General features: G+C 37.8%; 1 protein-coding gene across 1 annotated transcript in view; it reads left to right on the forward strand.

Moving 5' to 3' along the window:
* The window catches only part of RBL1 (RB transcriptional corepressor like 1), a 60,490-nt gene extending 37,519 nt beyond the window's left edge, over positions 1 to 22,971 (forward strand). The window contains exons 17-22 of the mRNA XM_040247360.1: positions 3,551 to 3,727; positions 6,903 to 6,974; positions 9,426 to 9,516; positions 16,634 to 16,782; positions 19,209 to 19,373; positions 20,830 to 22,971. Coding sequence (XP_040103294.1) covers positions 3,551 to 3,727; positions 6,903 to 6,974; positions 9,426 to 9,516; positions 16,634 to 16,782; positions 19,209 to 19,373; positions 20,830 to 21,000 — 825 coding nt within the window. The 3' untranslated portion in view covers positions 21,001 to 22,971. The remainder of the gene's footprint in view (positions 1 to 3,550; positions 3,728 to 6,902; positions 6,975 to 9,425; positions 9,517 to 16,633; positions 16,783 to 19,208; positions 19,374 to 20,829) is intronic.
* Positions 22,972 to 23,709: the final 738 nt, after the last annotated feature.

Here is a 23,709-nt window from a genome sequence, read left to right on the forward strand (position 1 = left end):
TCATCTGTAGATGGACATTTGAGTTATTTCTGTACCTGCCTGCCAGTGCAGGAAACAGAAGAGACATAGGTTCGATCCCTGAGTCGGGAAGATCCCTTGGAGGAGGGCTTGGCAACCCACTCCAGTATTCTTGCCTGGAGAATCCCATGGACAGAAGAGCCTGGTGGGCTACAGTCCATAGGGAGGCACAAAGTCGGACAAGACTGAAGCGACTTGGCACATGCATGTACCTTATGGTTATTTTGAGTGAGTAATGCTGTTATATGGAGAAGGAAATGGCAACCCACTCCAGTGTTCTTGCCTGGAGAATCCCAGGGATGGGGGAGCCTGGTGGGCTGCCTTCTGTGGGGTCGCACAGAGTCGGACACGACTGAAGCGACTTAGCAGCAGCAATGCTGTTATAGTGGTGTGCAGATATCTAAGTTTCTGCTTTCAGTTCTGTTGGGTATATACAGAAGTGGAATAGTAATTCTAAATTTAATTTTTGAGAAACTGCTATACTATTTCCCATGGTGGCTGCTGCTGCTGCTACGTCGCTTCCTGCCAGGCTCCTCTGTCCATGGAATTCTCCAGGCCAAAATACTGACGTGGATAGCTGTTCCCTTCTCCAAGGGATCTTCCTAACCCAGGGATCAAACCCAGGTCTCCCACATTGGAGGCAGATTCTTTACCATTTGAGCCACTTTAGATTGAGTTTATTGTGGCACAAGTACATCTTAGATCTTATGTGTAAGTTTAAATTACTGAAGATTTATTATTAAGATTTTTGGGATACTGTGGGGAGTCTATACAATTTTTATCATAAATCTCATTTGTTACCTGTAAGATTTGACTAGTCATTATAATCCCTAAGTTGTTTTAGTATTAATGCACAGATTTAATATAGAAATAATTTCTATCCTGCCTTGCTTTTATAAGCACCTTCAAGCTTCTAATAAGACAGACATGTTAATCAGATATTTGTAGCCAAACATGCTGCTGCTCTAAAATAAATCCCAGAATTGGGAGATAATCTCTCCAGTCCACTCTATAACTAGTTGTTATCTAGCCCATTCTTAAAAATTGTAAATGAAAAAAAAAGGCACTGTTTTTTTTTGTTTCTAGCATTGTGATTAGGGTTTAAGGCTTAAAATTTTTGAGAAATTAATTTCTTTTTCAGATTATCTTTTGATGCAAGTTTAAGTTTATTTCCTCTGTCTAGTCTTTCTTAGAATATTTCTTGAGAGGCGTGTTCTTTTTTTCCACCTCCCACTACCTTTTCTACGCTTTCTCACCATCCCCACTCCTGCCCATGTCTTGTGCCTAACGCCTGTTTTTAAAGGAGAGTTCCAAATGTAGTATTTTCCCCATTCATTTCCTATTTTTAATTTTCAAAATAACAAATTGCTGCCTTTGGTAATCTAAGATTGACAGAAATAAGGCTTTATTTATAAATTTTTAGTTCTGAGCTTATTTCAGAATCTAGCCTGTCCATTTCCTTTCATGTAATTATAGCTTACTTAGAAACTGCTGCTGCTAAGTCGCTTCAGTCTTATCCGACTCTGTGTGACCCTGTAGACGGCAGCCCACCAGGCTCCCCCCTCCCCCGCCCCTGGGATCCTCCAGGCAAGAATACTGGAGTGGGTTGCCATTTCCTTCTCCAATGCATGAAAGAGAAAAGTGAAAGTAAAGTCACTCAGTCATGTCCTACTCCTAGCGACCCCATGGACTGCAGCCTACCAGGATCCTCCGTCCATGGGATTTTCCAGGCAAGAGTACTGGAGTAGGTTGCCATTGCCTTCTCCTACTTAGAAGCTAAAATAAAGTTTTATTCTAAAAGGGAATTGAGATGTTCGTATCTAATAATGAGTTCAAAATAACCATTTCTTGAGTAAATTGCAGCTGTTATCCATGCTGAACTCAGTGTGATACTGGGTGTCCTATGCCTGAATAGAATCTACTGTGAATTTTTTGTTAGAATTAGCAGCCTTTCAGAGGATGTATATCAGATTAGCTTCAGAGAAGTCACTGGATTAGCTTTTTAAAAGATACTTAACAAGTAGTAGTACCTAATCCTTCTAGCTAGGGCTGTATCTGTTATCTTCTCCTATCATGAATGTAAAGTTCTAGCATGTTTCCCACTGCTCTGACCCCAGTGGTTCCTATTTATTTCTTGACCAACTAGACCAGAAACAAAGGGATGGAATGCAGAGAATGAGTTTGTTATAAAATGAATCACTGGTGGCTTTGGAGTCAACTTTATCTCTCTATCAGATTAGTGTATTGGATAGTTAAAATTAATTTTAAAGCTCTAATTTGTAAATTTTTTTCCCTCTCAAAAGATATTTTGATGTAAAGAATGCCTTACTCTTTTATTTTTTCTCCTGAATGTTTAGATTTAAAGCCTTAGTTCACACAGAATAGTCTAGTTTAGGAATATTACAGTAAGGTTACCAATTCTTAAAATAACAAAACAGAATGCTTTTTGGATGATCAGAAATCATTTCAGAATCTTTCAGGACCTATGGGTCATTTTCATTAGTATCAGTTCATATAAAGACTGTATATAAAAGATTAAACTGAACTGAATTTACATTGGACTGAATTTACTCTGATATGTTTAAAAACAACTTGACAGAGACAGACAAATACTACACGATCTCATTTATATGTGGAATCTAAAAAACAAACTCATAAATACAAGGAATAAGTTGGTCGTTGCTAGGGGCGAGGGAGTGGGTGAAATGGATGGATGAAGGGAGTCAAAAGGTACAAATTGGAAGATATAAAATAAGTAAATCATGGGCTATAATGTATAGCATGGTAACTATAGTTAATAACACCATATTGCATATTGAAAGTTGCTAACAGGATAGATCTTTAAAGTTGTTATCACAGGAAAAGAAGTTATAACTACGTGGTGATGGATGTTGACTTATTGTGGTGATCTTTTCACAGTGTGTGAATAGTGAGTCATGTTGTACACCTGAAACGAATGTTTTATGTCAGTTATACCTCAATAAACATCAACAGTAAAATCTGGTGTCTCATTTACTTAACATTCCTTTCATGTGCTCATAAAAACAATGTTTAGAATATAGGGGAATTTTTAAAATGATTTTGCTCTCAGACTCATTTTTGAAGTCAAACATTTTAGTGTATTATTGACATTTTAGGCTTTCTAGCCATTTTACTTGAACCAAAAAAAGAGAGAGACTTCTGATTTCTTAAAAAGTTACGTATTTATAGTGGTCATAATGCTCATAAATCAAGCCATTTAGTTTTAGTATTTATTGCTTTACATAGTTCACAGCATAGATAGAATAGCACAAAGCATCTTTTTCCCAAAAATTGTTTAGGGTAGTTTTACAAAGATAATTTTGTTTTAATATATTTTCTTTAGCCACAGCAGTGAACTGATACTGTAAAATAGATATTTTATGTAATTTAATGCATCAGCAGCCTTAGGTGTTTATTAATCTTGACCTAAAAGCCCATCTTCATGGTAAGACCTAAATTTGAGAAATTATTTACTTGTTTTTTTGCATCAATGTGCTATCTTTCATCTTAGGTCTATCATTTGGCAAGTGTACGCTTACGTGATTTATGTTTAAAACTGGATGTTTCAAATGAGTTAAGAAGGAAGATATGGACATGTTTTGAATTCACTTTAGTTCACTGCCCTGATCTGATGAAAGACAGACATTTGGATCAGCTCCTCCTTTGTGCCTTTTACATCATGGCAAAGGTAATGTATAAGTTGGGGGAGGCTCCTTCCTGTAGTTACCTATATTTGAAGCATGAGGTGAAAATCTGTTGCACTCATTAGTTTACCTTAAGTGCTATAAGCCAACAGTGCCCACCTTCATTAATTAGGTAGTAAATTCCAGCTAATGCAATTACAGGCCATTTGTAGTAAGTGGTTCACCACACTATTAATAGAGAACCATTTCCATCTCCACCCCTGTAACACCTCTAATCTTATAAAGTAATCATTCTAGATCATTACATTTTAAGTGAGTAACAGAGACCCAGAGCTGAAAGTAACTTGGCCAAAATTATACAATTAGTGACAGCCTGTGGTCTCCTGATTCATAATTTGATGTAAAATAGCTTCAATACTATATTCCTTTTTAGTGATTTATTCCATTACCTCAGAACAGCATTTTACTTTCTATCTTACTTGGTTTTAAAAATTCTAATGTGTCTGAAACATTCATCTGTAACTTTGGTCTTGATCATATTGGCCATAGATCCTAGCAGATGAGCATGTTACAACCTAATTTTTCAGCTTCTTGAGGCAAAGGACATGTTTTCGAACTCATTTGTGACTTCCTTTTCACATTGCCTCTTTAAAATCTCTATACAAAATATATATTAATAAATATTGTTAATTAACCTTTTTTAAAGTTATTACTATTTTTAAATTATTTCCTTTAAGGATACCAGAACTCTAAAAACCAGCCATGGGTTTATAATTTAGAGAGCCAATTTCCTTCTATGGTTAAAATTTTTATGCATTTATTCCACAACCACTAAATAAATACAGCACAAAAGACCACATAGTTATTCCCCTTTTATAGTCACATGCTACATTGGCATCCATACCAATAATCCTTTACATTTGTATTACTCTTTCCACTTTTAAAACCACACCAATATGCATATTTCATTTATTTTACCATTCTAAGAATCTCCAGGGAATTCCCCAGGAGTCCAGTGGTTGGAACTCTATGCTTTCACTGCTGAGGGCATGGGTTTAATCCCTGATGGGAACCGGGATCCTGCAAGATATACAGCAAGGCCGAAAAAAAGGAAAGAATCTCCAAAGTCCGAACACTAACAAAAACCCAAAGTTGTCCCAGAACTGATAATACCGCTGGGTTTCCCAGCAGAAGCAAACTGCTTTGAGGCATGAAACACTCAACCCTTAAGCCATTCAGTATTCACATAAGTAAAACCCTTACTAAAGTAGAACTAAAAAATCAAAAATTATAAAACATTCAAGGAAATGAACCAATATGAGTATGTCAACAGATAAAATTTAGAGCAGGTTAGATATTGAAAATTTTAGGTAATGAAATTATTGACTTCAAAGTAGGCAGTTAATATATTTAAAAGGATTCAGTGTATAAAATAAAATTCATCTTATGAATAAAGACCAAGTTACTTTAAAAAGGACCCAAAATTAAAAAAATTTTTTTAAATAAATAAAAAGGACCCAAAAGATGTCAAAAAGAACTGAAGGAAACTTGGAATGGAAACCCAGTGAAACTTGGATGGAAACAAAATTCCAACCCCAAAAGACTCAATAGATTAGAGATCTGTGGAAATGAAAAAGCAATGTATCACATAGAGATAGAAAATACAAAAAAATCAAGAGACCGAGTTGCAAAACATTTTTTTTCTTGTTCCCTTTTTTGTTCTCTTGTGATTTGATGACTAACTTTAGTGTTGTGTTTCATTTCCTTTTTCTTTTTGTTTCTCTATTGTAGATTTTTACTTTGTGGTTACCATGAGGATTTGCTATAGCAATCTATGTAGAAACAAGATTGTTTTAAGTTGCTGATCTTTACAAGTGCATTTCCAATATCCTGCATTCGTATTCTCTCCTCATAATTGCTGGTTTTGATATCATATTTGTGTATGGATGATTTCCTACCTTTCGTGTGTGTTTGCCTTTATGAGTGAGCTTTTCTATTTGTAATTTTCTTGTTTCTAGTTGTGACCTTTTCCACTTAGAGAAGTTCCTTTAGCATTTGTTGCAAAGCTGGTCTGGTGGTGCTGAGTTCTCTTAGCTTTTGCTTGTCCATAAAACTTTTGATTTCTCTGTCAAATCTGAATGAGAGTCTTACTGGGTAGAGTATTCTTGATTGTAGGTTCTTACCTTTCATCAGTTTAAATGTATCATGCCACTTCCTTCTGGCCTGTAGAGTTTCTGCTAAGAAATCAGCTGATAAACTCATAGTTCCCTTGTATGTTGTCATTTTTCTCCTGTTGCTTTTAATATTTTTTCTTGGTCTTATTCTTGTCAATTTGATTACTGTGTGTGTCTCGGCATGTTCCTTCTTGGATTTATCCTGCCTGGCACTCTGCAATTCCTGGACTTGAGTGAATGTTTCCTTTCCCATGTTAGGAAGGTTTTTCAGCTATTATCTCTCTCTTTGAACTTTTTTTCAGATCCTTCCTCTCTCTCTTCTCCTTCTGAGACCACCCCTATAATGTGGAATGCTGATGTGTTTAATGTCCCAGATGTCTCTTAGACTGTCTTCATTTCTTTTCTCTTTTTAAATTCTCTTCCACAGCAGTGATTCCCACCATTTTGTCTTCAGGTCACTTATCTGCCCTTCTGCCTCAGTGTTCTGCTAGTGTATTTTTCATTTCAGATGTTTTATTGTTTATCTCTTTTCTTATTAGTTCTTCTAGGTCTTCGTTAAATGTTTCTTGCATCATCTTGATCCTTGCCTCTGTTCTTTTTCTGAGATCCTTGATCATCTTCAGTATCATTATTCTGAATTCTTTTTTATGGAAGGTTGCCTGTATCCACTTTTAAATAAGTACTTAAAAACTAATAAAACTGAAGACTACAGGAGAGTCAGCAGATCTGAGTTTTCTTATGTTCTTTTTTATAAAGAAAGGCATTTTGTGGTTAAAAAAAGGAAATACATTTTCAGTAGAGTTATACCATAACAATCTTAGTCCTTTTGATTAATGAAACTATTAGCTGAGTTCCCACAGGCCACAAAGCCTGAACTTTTAAGGTAGTAGAAGTCATAAATGGTAGTGGTTTTTAGTTATGGAGTAGCCTGGGGTTAATAGCTTTCTGCAAGGCTGCTCTCAATGCCAACTGGTAATTGAAGTTTTTGTTTAGAGCCATTTTTCTTTTAAAAGCAATTGATGAATGAGGTTTTCATTTTCCTCAGGTAACAAAAGAAGAAAGAACTTTTCAAGAAATAATGAAAAGTTATAGGAATCAGCCCCAAGCTAATAGTCACGTGAGTTACATTATTTTTCCTCCTGTCCCAAAATAGATTTGTACTATTTCCCTGCTGATAAGTCATATAAAAGGTAAACTTATTTTCTAGGTTTACTATAGATATTTTGGTTTTATGGATACCATTAAACTTGAGACAGTTTTAATCAAAAAACGGTTTCAATAGAAGCCAAAAATCTTGCTGTTCTGACTAATCTACATATTTGCATGTACTTCTCACACATTGTCTTATTCCATATGTCCATTTGTTGAATGGGGATGTTTTTCACTAGAAAATCTAATGAAAAATATTTATAATAATAATATTCTTTAATTATATGAGATTTGATTCTCTGATGATATTTAAATCCAGTGAAATTTGAGGATATATTAAGTCTAGTTTCTTTTTTCCATTTGATAAGAATCTTAATGTTTGTATCTTTGAATTTCAGTAGATGTCAGTCATTTTTTATATAATAGCCCTGATGAGAATTCTATATAACATTTCAGTCATGGAAATATAAAATGTTAGCATAATGGCCTGGCACATAGTAAGCATTTAATAACTGTTAGCTCTACATGATTTTTATTGTTGTTCTGAAGAACACAGGATTACTTTACTATAAGGCTTTGGCCATTCAACAGCTTGATTGCTCTAAAGGAACATATTGGCTTCCTCTCTGGCCCCAGTGATCTGCCATCTTAGACTAGAAGAGAGAAATAGTAGCTGAGGTAACCCTGGCCCCAGTACTAGTAGCCATACACTTCTGTAGGAGAGCCCCACAGATAGTTTCACTTCTTTACTGAAGCCCCAAATATACTGCTAGCAATATAGAGATACTAGAAGAGCCAAACATAGGCATTTCTTATATCCTGTGATAGACTAGAAGAGGCCTAGTTTCTGGGCCTCTTTAGAAAAATCGCTCAGGAACAGAGCTTAGAGAGGTTCAGAATATTCCTGAGTTCATTAAGGCAAAGTTAATGTGGGTCAAAATTGGGTCAGGGGATTTCCCTCATGATCCAGTGGTTAAGAATCCACCTTCCAATGCAGGGGACATGGGTTTGATCCCTGGTAGGAGAATTCATATCTCACATGCCATGGGGCAGCTAAGCCCATGCACCACAAGTAGAGAGCCCACAATCCGCAACTAGTGAGCCATGCACTCTAGAGCCCATGCTTTGCACCAAAAGAAGTCCTGACACGCCACAGCTAGAGAAGGCCAGCATGCCACAACAAAGACCCAGCACAGCCAAAAAAAAAAAATCATGCCATAGCTTCCTAAAAATTCTCTCAATACCATTATCCATAGGATAAGGGAGAATGGATCATGCTTTTCAGTTACCCTGGAGGTTGAAAACAGTTTAGGGGCAGGGAGGAGAACACATTTTCATGTGGCCACCTGAAAAGACTTGGCATGGGATTGGAACAGGAAAGCAAACCCCAGAGAGACCAAATGAGTCTCATGTAAGAAAGGGAAGAAGGAATAGGCTCAGATCTTCTAAGTACCTTTTAATTGGCAAAACTTGCTCACCAGTGTTTAGTTGCTGCTTACTTAATTCTTCTAATTTGTAAAGTCCTAAATGGCATATTTCAGTTGGTAGGCTCTGCTTTAGTAGCTCCTCTTCTAAGATGTTTGCAGTAATCTACAGGCTTAAAGCTCAACATTCAGAAAACTCAGATCATGGCATCCGGTCCCATCACTTCATGGGAAATAGATGGGGAAACACTGGAAACAGTGGCAGACTTTATTTTGGGGGGCTCCAAAATCACTGCAGATGGAGATTGCAGCCATGAAATCAAAAGACGCTTACTCCTTGGCAGGAAAGTTATGACCAACCTAGATAGCATATTAAAAAGCAGAGACATTACTTTGCCAACAAAGTCTGTCTAGTCAAGGCTATGGTTTTTCCAGTGGTCATGTATGGATGCCAGAGTTGGACTGTGAAGAAAGCTGAGTGCCAAAGAATTGATGCCTTTGAACTGTGGTTTTGGAGAAGACTCTTGAGAGTCCCTTGGACTGCAAGGAGATCCAACCAGTCCATTCTAAAGGAGATCAGTCCTGGGTGTTCTTTATGATGCTAAAGCTGAAACTCCAGTACTTTGGCCACCTCATGAGAAAAGTTGACTCATTGGAAAAGACTCTGAGGCTGGGAGGGATTGGGGGCAGGAGGAGAAGGGGATGACAGAGGATGAGATGGCTGGATGGCATCACCAACTCGATGGACGTGAGTGAGTGAACTCCGGGAGATGGTGATGGACAGGGAGGCCTGGCGTGCTGCAATTCATGGGGTCACAAAGAGTTGGACACGACAGAGTCACTGAACTGAACTGAGTAACATCTTGCCCTTAATTATCACCCATACAGACAAATACTTTTTAATTGGCGTGATATCTTGCTCTTCTTATTTTGGTTTTGCTTAAAGTGTGCCTGTTTGTCACTCAACAGTCCTTTATTTCCCTTATGACCTATAGGTCTATAGAAGTGTACTATTGAAAAGTATTCCAAGAGAAGTTGTGGCATACAATAAAAACCTGAACGGTGATTTTGAAATGACAGATTGTGGTAAGTTGCCCAATTTAGCATTCTATATGTAGTACACCTTTGGTTATATATTTGGTTACATACTACAGTGGATGTCTTGGAGTTACTTATGTAGGTGGGGTGGATAATGCATGTGTGTTTTGAGAAGAAACAAGTGACTTTGAAATAAGTATGGGTCAGGTACCTCCCTCCACAGAGATTGGGTATAGAAACTATTAATTTGTCCTCTGTTTAATTGTGTTTTAGAAGTTTCCTAGTATACTTATACACATTAATATTATATATACTCGCACACATTTATTGTGTAAAAGACACAATAAAATTCAAAACTAAATCTGAATGACAGGAAAAGTAAGACAGCTGTCAGTGATCTGCCCGAGGAGACAAGGAAATGTCCTGTTCATTAATAAGTGTATTAGATATTCTGCCACCATCAGCAAGGTCACCATCATGACCTTGTTGCACCATCATGCTAAGACTTAATACTCTAGTAATTTTTTTTTAAAGAAAGAAGAATCAATATTTGGTATTCATATGTTGATAAATTATGAAAAGATCTCTTCTGCCTATATCCTTTTTCTTGTCTCATCTTTCCATTATTTAATGTAGATGTATGTGTGCATGTGTATATAGGTACTGTAATTTATTTAATTCCTCAATGTGAGGCATTTAGGTTGTTCTAATTATATGCAGCTTTGTGAGGAACATCATTGTAAGTTGATCTTTGGTCCACATCCTTAGAGTAAATTCTTAAAGAAAATTGACTGGGTCAGAGACATTTTTTAAATTTCCCAAATATCCATAATCATTATGGTGTCTACTGGGATCTTACGTTTTAAGGTCTTAATGAAGAAATGCTTTAATAATAATGTCCTAGAATCTGATCCCATTTAAGGCCACACAGGCCAAATTCAATTCTTTTTGTATAGATATAGACTACAGATCTCTTCAAGAAAACTGGAGATACCAAGGGAACGTTTCTTGTAAGGATAGGCATGATAAAGGACAGAAATGGTAAGGACCTAACAGAAGCAGAAGAGATTAAGAAGAGGTGGCAAGAATACCCAGAAGAACTATACAAAAAGTCTTAATGACCTGGATAACCACGACGGTATGGTCACTCACTAGAGCCAGACATCCCTGGAGTATGAAATCAAGTGGGCCTTAGGAAACACTGTATTAATATGAACAAAGGTAGAGGAAATGACAGAATTCCAGCTGAGCTGTTTAAAACCCTAAAAGATGATGCTATTAAAGTGCTGCACTGAATATGTCAGCAAATTTGGAAAACTCAGCAGTGGCCACAGGACTGGAAATGATCAGTTTTCATTCCATCCCAAAGAGAGGCAATGCCAAAGAATGTTCAAACTACAGTACAGTTGTGTTCACTTTACACGTTAGCACGGTTATGCTCAAAATCCTAAACTAGACTTCAGTACATGAACCAAGAACTTCCAGATGTTCAAGCTGGGCTTAAAAAAGGCAGAGAAACCAGAGATCAAATTGCCAACATTTGTTGGATTATGGAGAAAGCAAGGGAGTTCCCAAAAAACTTCTACTTCATTGACTGTACTCAGGCCTTTGACTATGTGGATCACAACAAACTGGAAAATTCTTAAAAGAAATGGATGGAACTACTAGACCAACTTACCTGTCTCCTGAGAAACATGTATGTGGGTCAAGAAGCAACAGAACTGGACATGAAACAACTGACTGGTTCAAAAATAAAAAGTAGTAGGACAAGACTGTATATTGTCATCCTGCTTACTTAACTTCTATGCAGAGTACATCATGCAAAATGCTGGGCTGCATGAAGCACAAGCTGGAATCAAGACTCTCGGGAGAAATAACAGCAATCTCAGATATGCAGATGATACCACTCTAATGGCAGAAAACAAAGAGGAACTAAAGAGCCTCTTGATGCAGCTGAAAGAGGAGAGTGAAAAAGCCGGCTTGAAACTCAACATTAAAAACAAAGATCATGGACCCAGATTGTTTTGGCAATTATGGGTCTTTTATAGTTTGGTATATGTTTTAGAATTATTTGTTCTAGTTCTGTGGAAAATGTCATGGGTAATTTGATAGGGGTTGCATTAAATCTGTAGATTGTTTTGGGTAGCATGCCATTTTAACAATATTCTTCCAGTACAAAAGCATGGGATATCTTTCCACTTCCTTGAATCATCTTCAGTTTCCTTTATGAATGTTGTATAATTCTCAGTATATAAGTCTCTCACCTCCTTGATGAGGTTAATTCTTAAGTTTTTTGTTGTTCAGTTTTTTTTTGGATGCAATTTTGAAAGGGATTGTTGGATTATATTCCCTGTCTGATATTTCATTGTTGGTGTAAAGAAATGCACCTGCCAATCTGCTTATTTTATACTTCTAATTTCCCTCAACATAGACTGATTTTTAGAATTAGGCATGCTTAATAAATGACCACTGTTTTCATCAAAAAAAACCTACTTCTGATGTCAAGTATGTTAATTATCAAAGCATTGGTCTTTGATTGAGATATGCCTAATAGAAGAAACCCTATTTATAGTAGCCACCTGTGGAGAAAGAGCTTCCTTATTAAAACACCATCTGGATACTCGGCCTGTGCATTCATTATCATGTTAGCAGAGCACCCCAGACTAGGATTCTTGATTAGAACACTTGAGTGATCCAGATTATAGCTTAGTCTAAGTGACACAAACATAATGCTCAAGTAAATTGAAAACTTTACAATATTTCCTCTGAGGCTTGGCTTAAGAATTTTTTTTAAAAAAGATGCATGTGTGGTGGTTCATAAAAGGCCTTCTCACAGTAAGGCCTTAGTAAGTAGTAGTTATTATTATTTTGTTTATAAGCAGTATAAAATATTTTATTAATGAGTATGGCTCTTTAAATGTCTTTTTCTTAAAGCTAATTTTTCTAAGGCCATATTCCTTACATAAAATCCTTTAAATGTTGAAAACTAGGTCAGACACACAAAAACAGTTAAGTCCTCTCAAGTGACAAAAGTTCTGTTTCCATAGGAGATATATAAGACTGATAACTACAAATTGATAATTAAGTGACTTTATTCACATTAGAACTATTTTAGGGTCACCAGATAGACAGCCAAATGTGGGTAGAGCAGATTTTCTTTTTAGATTGTCTGTGTAAACAAGGTTTCCTTGGTTTTAGATTACAACGAATGCCTTTTAGAGCTTATGAGAAACTGCCAAAATGGTCTAAAAGCACTGTAGTTTTAAATTGGTGTGTGCTCGGTGACTTCTGCGTAACTGGAGCTCAAGGGCACCACAGCCTACACACTTTAACAGTGAGGAGCAAAAGAGGATAAGGAGGAACGTGGTAGGAGAAATACACAACAAATACCAAATGCTTGCTTCAGGGAAGTGCTGCTGCGCTGGTCAAGCCCATCACATCTCAACATGACCCTTGAATTTATAAATAAATTCTGATCTTTCTTACTTTTATCCTAAAATAATTTTGCTTCTTTACTTTCTCCAGTTTCAGATGGTAAAAACTCACTATATATGTTTCTTCTCAGACTGAAGACTAAGGACTATATGCAAAGAAATCAGCATCAGTCACTTGAGCAGCTCCTCTGGGAGTGAAGGATGGGGTTTCATTAATACATGCATTCTAGACAATTTAGGTGTGCTCATCCTCTGAAACCAGTTGCCCTGAGAAATGCATATCTACTGTGCTCTCAATCTCTTTTCCCCTGAATGCAATTATATTGTCCTGGGATATGAAACTAACCATGTATTATGGTTGCATTTGTTGGCCACCTGCAGCCCTGGACTAATTTGCCTTCTCCCTTCCCACTTTCACTTTAGATCCTTTGAAAATCCTGAAGTCAGAGATCCAGGATAAAAATTTCAGCGTGTTTCTCCAGAGTTCTGCAGATAATATCTCCTTTTTTCTAAGAGCTGCTCTCATTCACTGATCGTTTTTTTATAAAACCACCTTTTAATTGCTTGACGGTGTTATATGATAATTCAGAAAAGACATTCTTCTTATTCATGAGAACAGTAGGGAAAATTATGAATCTGTATATAGTTCATTGGTTCATTTCACAAATATATACCATGTGCCTAAAATTGTATTAGGCAGAGATCCCTTCTACCTTCTGAGGGAAAACAGATTTGTACCAATTACAGCACCAAGCAGGAAGATCTCATTCTCTTTCCCAATCTTTCATAAGTTTTGTCTGCTAATGTATATGGTGTAAGATGGTCACCAGGCCTACTGAGGCTTTAATTTCTCAGTGCCAAAGTCCTTAAAGAGGTGAGAATGTAGAAATCTTTTTCGAGCTTAAAGGATAACTGACATCTTGTTTTCTGTTCTCAAATGAAAAAATACTAAATAGCTAAATAATGTTCTTGTTTACGAAGAACTAAAGCTCTTTTAGAACTAACACCCAAAACGGATGTCCTTTTCATTATAGGGGACTGGAATGCAAAAGTAGGAAGTCAGGAAACACCTGAAGTAACAGGTGTTTGGCCTTGGAGTACAGAATGAAGCAGGGCAAAGGCTAATAGAGTTTTGCCAAGAGAAAGCATTGGTCATAGCAAACACCCTCTTCCAACAACACAAGAGAAGACTTTACACATGGACATCACCATATGGCCAGCACCGAAACCAGGTTGATTATATTCTTTGCAGCCCAAGATGGAGAAGCTCTATACAGTCAGCAAAAACAAGACCGGGAGCTGACTGTGGCTCAGATCATGAACTCCTTATTGTCAAATTCAGACTTAAATTGAAGAAAGTTGGGAAAACCACTAAACCATCCAGGTATGATCTAAATCAAATCCCTTATGATTATACAGTGGAAGTGACAAATAGATTTAAGGGATTAGATCTCATAGACAGAGTGCCTGATGAACTATGGACAGAGGTTCATGACATTGTACAGGAGACAGGGATCAAGACCATCCCTAAGAAAAAGAAATGCAAAAAAGCAAAATGGCTGTCTGAGGCGGCCTTACAAATAGCTGTGAAAAGAAGAGAGGCGAAAAGGAAAGATATACCGATTTGAATGCAGAGTTCCAAAGAATAGCAAGGAGAGATAAGAAAGCCTTTCTCAGCGATCAATGCAAAGAAATAGAGGAAAACAATAGAATGGGAAAGACTAGAGATCTCTTCAAGAAAATTAGAGATACCAAGGAAACATTTCATGCAAGATGGGCTCAATAAAGGACAGAAATGGTATGGACCTAACAGAAGCAGAAGATATTAAGAAGAGGTGACAAGAATACACAGAAGAACTGGACAAAAAAGATCTTCACGACCCGGTTAATCACGATGGTGTGATCACTCACCTACAGCCAGACATCCTGGATTGTGAAGTCAAGTGGGCCTTAGTGGAGCTAGTGGAGGTGATGGAATTCCAGCAGAGCTATTTCAAATCCTAAAAGACGATGCTGTGAAAGTGCTGCACTCAATATGTCAGCAAATTTGGAAAACTCAGCAGTGGCCACAGGACTGGAAAAGGTCCGTATTCATTCCAGTCCCAAAGAAAAGAAATGCCAAAGAATGCTCAAACTACTGCACAGTTGCGCTCATCTCACACCAAGGGAGCCTGGTGGGCTTCCATCTATGGGGTAGCACAGAGTCAGACACAACTGAAGCGACTTAGTAGCAGCAGCTGTAACTAAGCCAGTGTTTACTATCTTGGAACTGTGTCCCCCAGGATGGTAGCAAGTGTCATGGAGAAGAGGGACTGTGCATAGAAAGTTTGAGAAGTATGGAATTAAAGTGAACATTTTTTTTTCTAATTGCAAAACTTCTGTAAGCCTTTATTATAGTAACGTGTTCTGAATTCCTAAGAGAAGGCTATAATATGCAGCATTATTTCAACTTACTGATCACATAGCTTTTTCTGCCTTACTAAGATCCTGCAAAAATAACAGGAGTATAAAAGACATCCAAATGGGGACCGAGATTCCCCAGGGAGATTCCCTGTGGGCTGCCTGACCCTTGGACCATGTCAGAGTTTTCTTATTTTCCTAAGGTAGAAGCATAGTAGTAGTAGTAGTAGTGTTAGTTGCTCAGTTGTGTCCAACTCTTTGTGATCCCATGGACTCTACCCCGCCAGGCTCCTCTGTCCATGGGATTCTCCAGGCAAGAATACTGGAGTGGATTGCCATTCCCTTCTCAAGAGGATATTCTCGACCCAGAGATTGAACCTGGGTCTCCTGCATTGTAGGCTCTTTCTTTACTGTTTGAGCTACAGGGAAAACCAAAGTAGAAACATGCTTCTACTCATATTCTCAATGTTTGCAGGCCAATGTATTGAGAATGAGACTTTTTTTCACATGCTGAATTCTTTTTAATTGCCAGTAGTTTTCTTAGCTGTGTACAAGAAGCTCAGTTTAGGTAAACTTCAACCCAGAGCTAGGTGATTCTTGTCAGTACAAGTAGAAGATGTTTTGTAATTCTCTTCCCCCAGAAAAAAGAATAGGATAAAGTTCTGCCTGGTGTCACAAGCTACCCTAGAGTTACAGTAAAAAATATGAAAGCACCTTGGGACAAGCTATAATTTTATAGCTGAGGATGATACCTATAGACAGCATTAAGTTCCTGTTGTGCATGAAAAAATAAGGCTTTTTGAACACTTGTCACCTGCCATGTATTTGCAGAAAAGTAAACATAAGCAATTCACCGTGCTTCTTCCTTAACCTTTGGGGATACACTTTACCTTTTAGAGTCTTTCCACCTTTTCCAAAGAGCCAGTAAGAATATCTGCAGTCCCTTTTGTTATCTGAAGCTCTGGATTTGCCACTGCTACCCATATTCTGAAGCTCAGTTGAGGTAAATTTCAACCCAGGGCTGGTGCCCCTCTGAGAGTCACCAGTGACAGTGGGTTCAAAGGTATGCTTGTGAAAACATTCTTGCTGAAGTGATATCTAGAGAATAGAGTACCAACTTAAGTTTACATGTTTGTGTTTCTCAAGTTTCCAATTTAATTTATCCGTAATAGAGGTAGATTTCTGAACTTTTCTGAAAATAGTCATTGTCTTACATAAATATTTAGGTTTATTTGATTTTTTTTGCTTTTATATTGTAGAGAGAGTTGTGTTTCAGATCCCCAAATTATAGGTTAAGGTACACCTATCACAACACTGAATTCTTTTAACAGACTTGGAAGATGCTACAAAAACACCTGACTGCTCCAGTGGACCAGTGAAAGAGGAAAGAGGTGATCTTATCAAATTTTACAATACAATATATGTAGGAAGAGTGAAGTCATTTGCATTGAAATACGACTTGTCAAATCAGGACCATGTGGTACGTTTTTTATTTTACTACTTTATTAATATCTGTTCTCATAATTGGTTTACTATGAGATTATTTTGGTAGATAAGTATTTCCAAGTTAAAGCCTTACTGATACATTTTACAGGAGAAAACATGCTAGTGATTAATCAGAGTGATTAAGACTGTGATAACACAGACTAGAGAAAATTATGGAAATTTCGTCCATACTGTGATCATACGTTGCTAGAAATTATGCATGCATATGGGCAAAGAGTCAATGGGAACATGGAAAAATGAAAACAGTTCTGGTGGTTTTTTCCCTTGTTTTTGATTTCTGTTATTATATTTCTGAGAGAAATGTTTTTCTCAAGATAAAGAGAAAAGGAAATAAATAGGCTTGAATCAATAATAGAAACAACACTAAGAAATTTTTATGCCGTATATAGATTTGACACTACCAGCAGGCCTTTATAAGTATTATCAGTGTATAAGCTGACGTTGGTTCCCAGAAGAGCAGACTTCAGTTATAAGAAAGAGGAACCGAGTAGAAGCTGCATTCAGGCAGTAGCTATATATGTGTGTGTGTCTCTGCATTTCTCTCCTTGTCCCTTTCAATGAATATGAGCTGACTATCCTCAGAGGCCATGACTACTTATTCTTCTCCCTCAGTTCCACACATCCCCCCACCATGTGCTATACTGTGAATATCTCTAACATCAGCTAATTGGGAAAAAAAGAAAACTAGTTTTCCTAGCTTCAAGTGAAGATGATGAATGAAATACTAATTAAGGAGTCATCCCCATTTATGCTTGGAATAGAACATTGTATAGATTATTAAAAGTGCAGTTCCTTCTCACTTTATCTCTGAGTCCTTTGCATTTCAGTATAAAGTCTTACCCTTTATACTAGTAACTCAGTCAGTAAAAGAATCTCCCTGCAATGCAGGAGATGGGAATTTGGTCCTTGGGTTGGAAAGATCCCCTGGAGAAGGAAATGGAAAGCCACTCCAGTATTCTTGCCTGGGAAATCCAATGGACAGAGGAGCCTGGGGGATACAGTACTTGGGGTTGAAAGAGTTAGACATAGTGACTAAACCACCGGGCATAAAGTCTTAACCATTTTATTAAGAGATTTGTTCTTTGTTGGACTCTTCTTGCTGGCCCACAGAATACTCTGCCTCTCTTATTCTCTGCACTACTAATCTGGTTGTGGGTATATATGTGTGGACTCTTGAGACACCTTTGGTGATCAAAGGTGCACGGAGATCAAACCAGTCAACCCTGAAGGAAATCAACCCTGAATATTCATTGGAAGGACTGATGCTGAAGCTGAAGCTCTGTTAACATTGGCCACCTGATGTGAAGAGCCAACTTATTGGAAAAGACCCTGATGCTGCAAAAGATTGAGGGCAAGAGGGGAAGGGGAAGACAGGATGAGAGGGTTAGCTAGCATCACTGACTCCATGGACATGAATTTGAGCAAACACCATGAGATAGTGAAGGACAGGAAGCCTGACAGTGCAGTCCATGGGGTCACACAGAGTCGGACACAACTTAGCACCTAAACAACAACGTGTGTGTGGAGAGAGATCTTTATTGCAAGTGTTAGGATATAAGTTATTCTTTGCCTCACTTTCTGAGCATGGACATGAAGTTCCTAAGCTCTTGGCTTACTGCTTCTGGTGTCTTACACAGAATCCTTAAGATCCAGAAAAATAAATTTGAATTTATCCATTAGTAATTGTTGAAAAACAAGGGTTAATGAATCATTTTTAAATTTTTTTACAGCCAGAATAAGTTCTTATGGTATAGTTCAGTTCGGTTCAGTTCATTCGCTCAGTCGTGTCCGACTCTTTGCGACCCCATGAATCGCAACACGCTGGGCCTCCCTCCCTGTCCATCACCAACTCCCGGAGTTTACCCAAACTTATGTCCATCAAGTTGGTGATGCCATCCAGCCATCTCATCCTCTGTCATCCCCTTCTCCTCCTGCCCCCAATCCCTCCCAGCATCAGGGTCTTTTACAATGAGTCAACTCTTCACATGAGGTAGCCAAAGTATTAGACTTCTAATTAGGAGATACCAATAAGAATAAGAACATGGTACAGGAAAAAAAAGTTCCATGTTGATACTTCACCCTTATGGGGAGGAGGGGAGTGTAGAATAAAAAATATGGTGGGATTCAAAAAAAGAAAGAAAAACTTTCATCTGATAAAAGCTTTGGTGGTGGTTTATTCGTTAAGTCGTGTCTGACTCTTGTGACCCTGTGGACAGACTGCCAGGCTCCTCTGCCCATGGGATTCTCCAGGCAAGAATACTGGAGTGGGTTGCCATTTCCTTCTCCAGGGGATCTTCCCGACTCAGGGATGGAACCTGGTCTCCTGGATTGTAGACAGATTCTTTACCAACTGAGCTATGAGGGAAGCCCTATAAAAGCTTTACTTTTATGTTATTTCAGATGGAAGCTCCGCCACTCTCCCCTTTTCCACATATTAAGCAACAGCCAGGCTCCCCACGCCGCATTTCCCAGCAGCACTCCATTTATGTGTCCCCACACAAGAACGGGTCGGGCCTTACACCAAGGAGTGCTCTGCTGTATAAATTCAACGGCAGCCCTTCTAAGGTAACGTGCTCCCAAACTTTACTCTAAAACGGCAATATCCGTGTTGAAAATTGAATTTCAGATTTCCAGTTAGTAATCTTCAATCATACCCCATTTTTTTTTGCAAAGTTGCTACAAATAAATACAAACTCTTACTATTGCAAGTTTCCTGTGATCAAGAGCAGTGTATCCAGTTGAGGGAGTTTAATCTGTTATGACTGAAATGGTATTGGGGGAGTTTGCACAAAGAGCACAGTGTTTCCCTGCTCAGGCACCAGGACCATAAGGCAGCACCTGCAAGTGGTCAGATATGAGGACACTCTGTAAAGAAAGACCTTGGAAGGGAAAGTTCATTTGGTGCATGGCGCCCAGGATAGGGAAAAGTCTGAAAGCAGAGGCCTCTTCTGACTTAGACAGCTCTGTGGTCACCTCCATCTTTGGTCCCGTTAATGATGATGATCCAATGGGGACATGATTGCTTTTTTCAGGTATTCAAGGACTGTCAAGTAGATGTGTTCATTGTATCTCCAAAAGCCAGAATGACCACCAACTAGGAGTTGTAGTGGGATAGGTTGTAACTCAGTCCAAAAATACGTGGCAGCTGCTGAGCTCATTGTTTCTTAACTCATTTAGATCCACAGCATTTGTTACATTCCTGCCATACTTAGCAAATAAAGTTTACTGAGATATACCTCACAGACTTGCATTTCCTCTTCATAGAAGCTGATTTCATATAAGGACTTTTAGAAGAAATTCTTGGATAAAATCAGAAATGGGTCTAATTGAATTCTAAGGCAGTAATTTCAGAATCATAGGTCAGAATCTAGGGAGCTTGTTGAACACAGATTCTTGTCCGATAGACTTAATGAATCACAAAGCTCTAGCAGGCAGATTCCCTAGACAGCGTTGATGCGCAGTGTTCAGGAACAACTTCTCAAAGGCTGTTTCACAGTAAGACCAGCAACATCAGCATCACCTAGGATCATGTTAGAAATGCAGAATCTCAGGCCTCACACCAACTCTACTATCATTCCCCAGATGATTAGTAAGCACATTAAAGTGTGAAAAGCAGTGCTTCAGAAAAACGACCTCAAAGTTTGATTGATCAGAATCAGCTGGAGGTCTTGATAAACTAGAGATCGCTGGGTCCAATACCTAGAATGTCTTATTCAGTCAGTGTAGGGTGAGGCTTGAGAATTTGCATTCCTAATAAGCTCCTAAATGCTCTGCTGCTTGTGGTCTGATATCCACATTTTTAAAACTATTGCTATAATGTAAATGCAATTTTTATAATCACCTGAACAGGTTAATTCTAATCACCCTTATTAAGTTCACCTAGATTCAAAAAAATAATCTCTTCCTCAGTGTTTAGCTTTAGATAGAAGATAAAGGGTAGGAAAAAACAGTTAGCTTAGTTCTTTGCTGCTATTGCCCTCCTTTCCCCTTTTACTCACACACATCCTCTATTTTTGCACAGAGTTTGAAAGATATCAACAACATGATAAGGCAAGGTGAGCAGAGAACCAAGAAGCGAGCAATAACCATTGATGGTGATGCAGAATCACCTGCCAAACGCCTCTGTCAAGAAAATGATGATGTTTTACTTAAACGACTACAGGATGTTGTCAGTGAAAGAGCAAACCACTAGTGCCCTTCTCATTTCTGTGATAAAAGCACTTTTCAGGTTGTGTTGCAGGAAGTTGGGCGTCTGTCTTACAAAACAATCAACCCTGAAGGTAGTAAACATCACTGAGTTACAGGAAAAGTTACACCAAAGTTAAGTGGATTTTTTTTAAACTTTATCCAAAATGTAGTTGACAGATGTATTTTGAGTTGGATTGTAAAGGAATGTTTTTAAGTGCACTTAAAAAGGAATGTTTTTAAGTGCAGTTAAAAAGGAATGTTTTTAAGTGCACTTAAAAAGGAATGGTTTTAAGTGCACTTTTAAAAAGGAATGGTTTTAAGTGCCTTTTAAGCATATTAATAGTCATAGAGTTGTTAAAATATTTGTTCTCTGAGTTTTTCAGACAAAGTAAGGAGAAACCTTATAATTTTTAAGCTCACTTTTTAAAATAATCAAGTGTCCTCTCCTTCTGGGCTTTGTCATAAGAGGGTGAATAATCTATTTTTGGTAGGTATGCTTTGAGATGTTTGTGCTCGCAATTTAATATTGAGTAGAGGTTGGGTTCCATGGCATCTAGGCCAGAGGATGATGTACAAGCCTGTCTCTGACCCAGTGTGCTAACTCCACATCCAGGTACTATTGTGGGTTGTCCAGAGGCTTCTCATGCCCTTCCTCTCCTTGAGCAGAAGCATGTTTGTACTTAAACCCATTACCCCACTCCTTGCTTTCCAACCTTAAGCCCTCTTAGCCTGGTGTCACAACCTAATAAAAGAGCTACTTTCTCCTTTTTAAAATTATTATCACTTTGTTTTCCAAACCATTAACTTAATTATATATGATTATATCATATAGCTCTCAAAATAGGAAACTGCTTCTCAGGCCAGTAGAGTAAAATACAGAATAGAGTGGTTAGAGACTAAATTTCCTATTAGTGAGGAAGCAGCCATGATAATATGTAAGATACTTTTTTTGAGATCATTATAAGATTGATCATTCTCAACATCTAATTGATTCCTTAAGAATAGTTGAAACCTTTCTCAAAACCATGTTAATATCACCTCATGCCTTATAATTATACTATTCCATCCGTGACACAGCTGCTTATCACCTCCTGCTCTTTGCTCTCTGTATCATCAGTGCATTATGAGTTTCCCATTAGGGTCTGATCACTGGCCCCTTATGGGTGTTTTCTAGGGCTAGGGGTGCCACTTTACAAAGAATCAGCTGTTCAATACTCACTTTTCTAATGTGTTTCCATAATCTGGAAGGAGGTGAATAAGCCATTCTTAATTAATTTTGAGAAAATTTTATCAAATGTATGCTTTTTAAACTGCAAACCTTATTTTTTTTAATGCTAAATATTTAACTAGTGAAAAGTGAAACTGGCTCAGTCATGCTCAACTCTTTGCCATCCCATGGACTGTAGCCTGCCAGGCTCCTCTGTCCATGGAATTCTGCAGGCAAGAATACTGGAGTGGGTAGCCATTCCCTTCTCCAGGGGATCTTCCCAACCCAGGGATTAAACCCAGGTCTCCTGCACTGCAAGCGGATTCTTTACTGTCTGAGCCACCAGGGAGGCCCATTTAAGTAGTAACCCTGGCTAATTTGAATTAGTCTAAAATTTGGCTATTAACTAGTATCAATAATTATGATTATTAGGAATTTTATTTTTAAATTTTAAGAAGAAAAGTGAGTCTGGTTACATTTTACTTTTCTTAAAATTACATCATTTTTTTGTGTAGTATCTACACATGTTACAAGCCAAATAGCATCAAGTCTGTCTTGAATCCTTGTATATATTTTTATGTAGCTATAATTATTGTGTCATTATTAATGTGCAAAATATAAATGAGCATTTGTACATTGTCTTTATAAGAAAATTTGGATGTGTTTTTATCAGTTTTCTAGACTGTATATTCATGTACATAAAATGGTTAATAAAATATTGATGTTTTTGTGAGATTACTGAATAAAACCTATACTTATGCTCTTTTCTATGTGACTGGATGCAATTGTACAGTCATCTATAATCTATGTCTCTAAATATCTGGTTTATATCTTTTAAATGTCTTAGTGTAATTAAATGTAACATTAAAATTAAAACTTAGTGTAACTTAGTGTAACTAATTAACATTAAAAGTTAATATTCTCAGTGCTTTCCAGGAGCCAGGAAGAGAATGGAGGTGAATTGACTGATTGACAAGTACAGGGTTTTCTTCTGATGTGATGGAAATAATTTTATAACTTGATATAGGTAGTGATTGCATACCATTGTAAACTTATTAAATGACAATGAATTTTACACTTTAAAATAGTTATTTTTATGTTGGGAGAATTTCACCTCAATTGAAAAATGCCTTCAGTTCAGTTCAGTTGCTCAGTCATGTCCGACTCTCTGTGACCCCATGAATCACAGCACTCCAGGCCTCCCTGTCCATCACCAACTCCCAGAGTTCACTTAGACTCACGTCCATCGAGTCAGTGATACCATCCGGCCATCTCATCCTCTGTCGTCCCCTTCTCCTCCTGCCCCCAATCCCTCCCAGCATCAGAGTCTTTTCCAGTGAGTCAACTCTTCGCATGAGGTGGCCAAAGTACTGGAGTTTCAGCTTTAGCATCATTCCTTCCAAAGAAATCCCAGGGCTGATCTCCTTCAGAATGGACTGGTTGGATCTCCTTGCAGTCCAAGGAACTCTCAAGAGTCTTCTCCAACACCACAGTTCAAAAGCATCA

This window comes from Oryx dammah, unplaced genomic scaffold, assembly GCF_014754425.2.
Source record: "Oryx dammah isolate SB20612 unplaced genomic scaffold, SCBI_Odam_1.1 HiC_scaffold_10, whole genome shotgun sequence".
Classification (NCBI taxonomy): Eukaryota; Metazoa; Chordata; class Mammalia; order Artiodactyla; family Bovidae; genus Oryx; species Oryx dammah.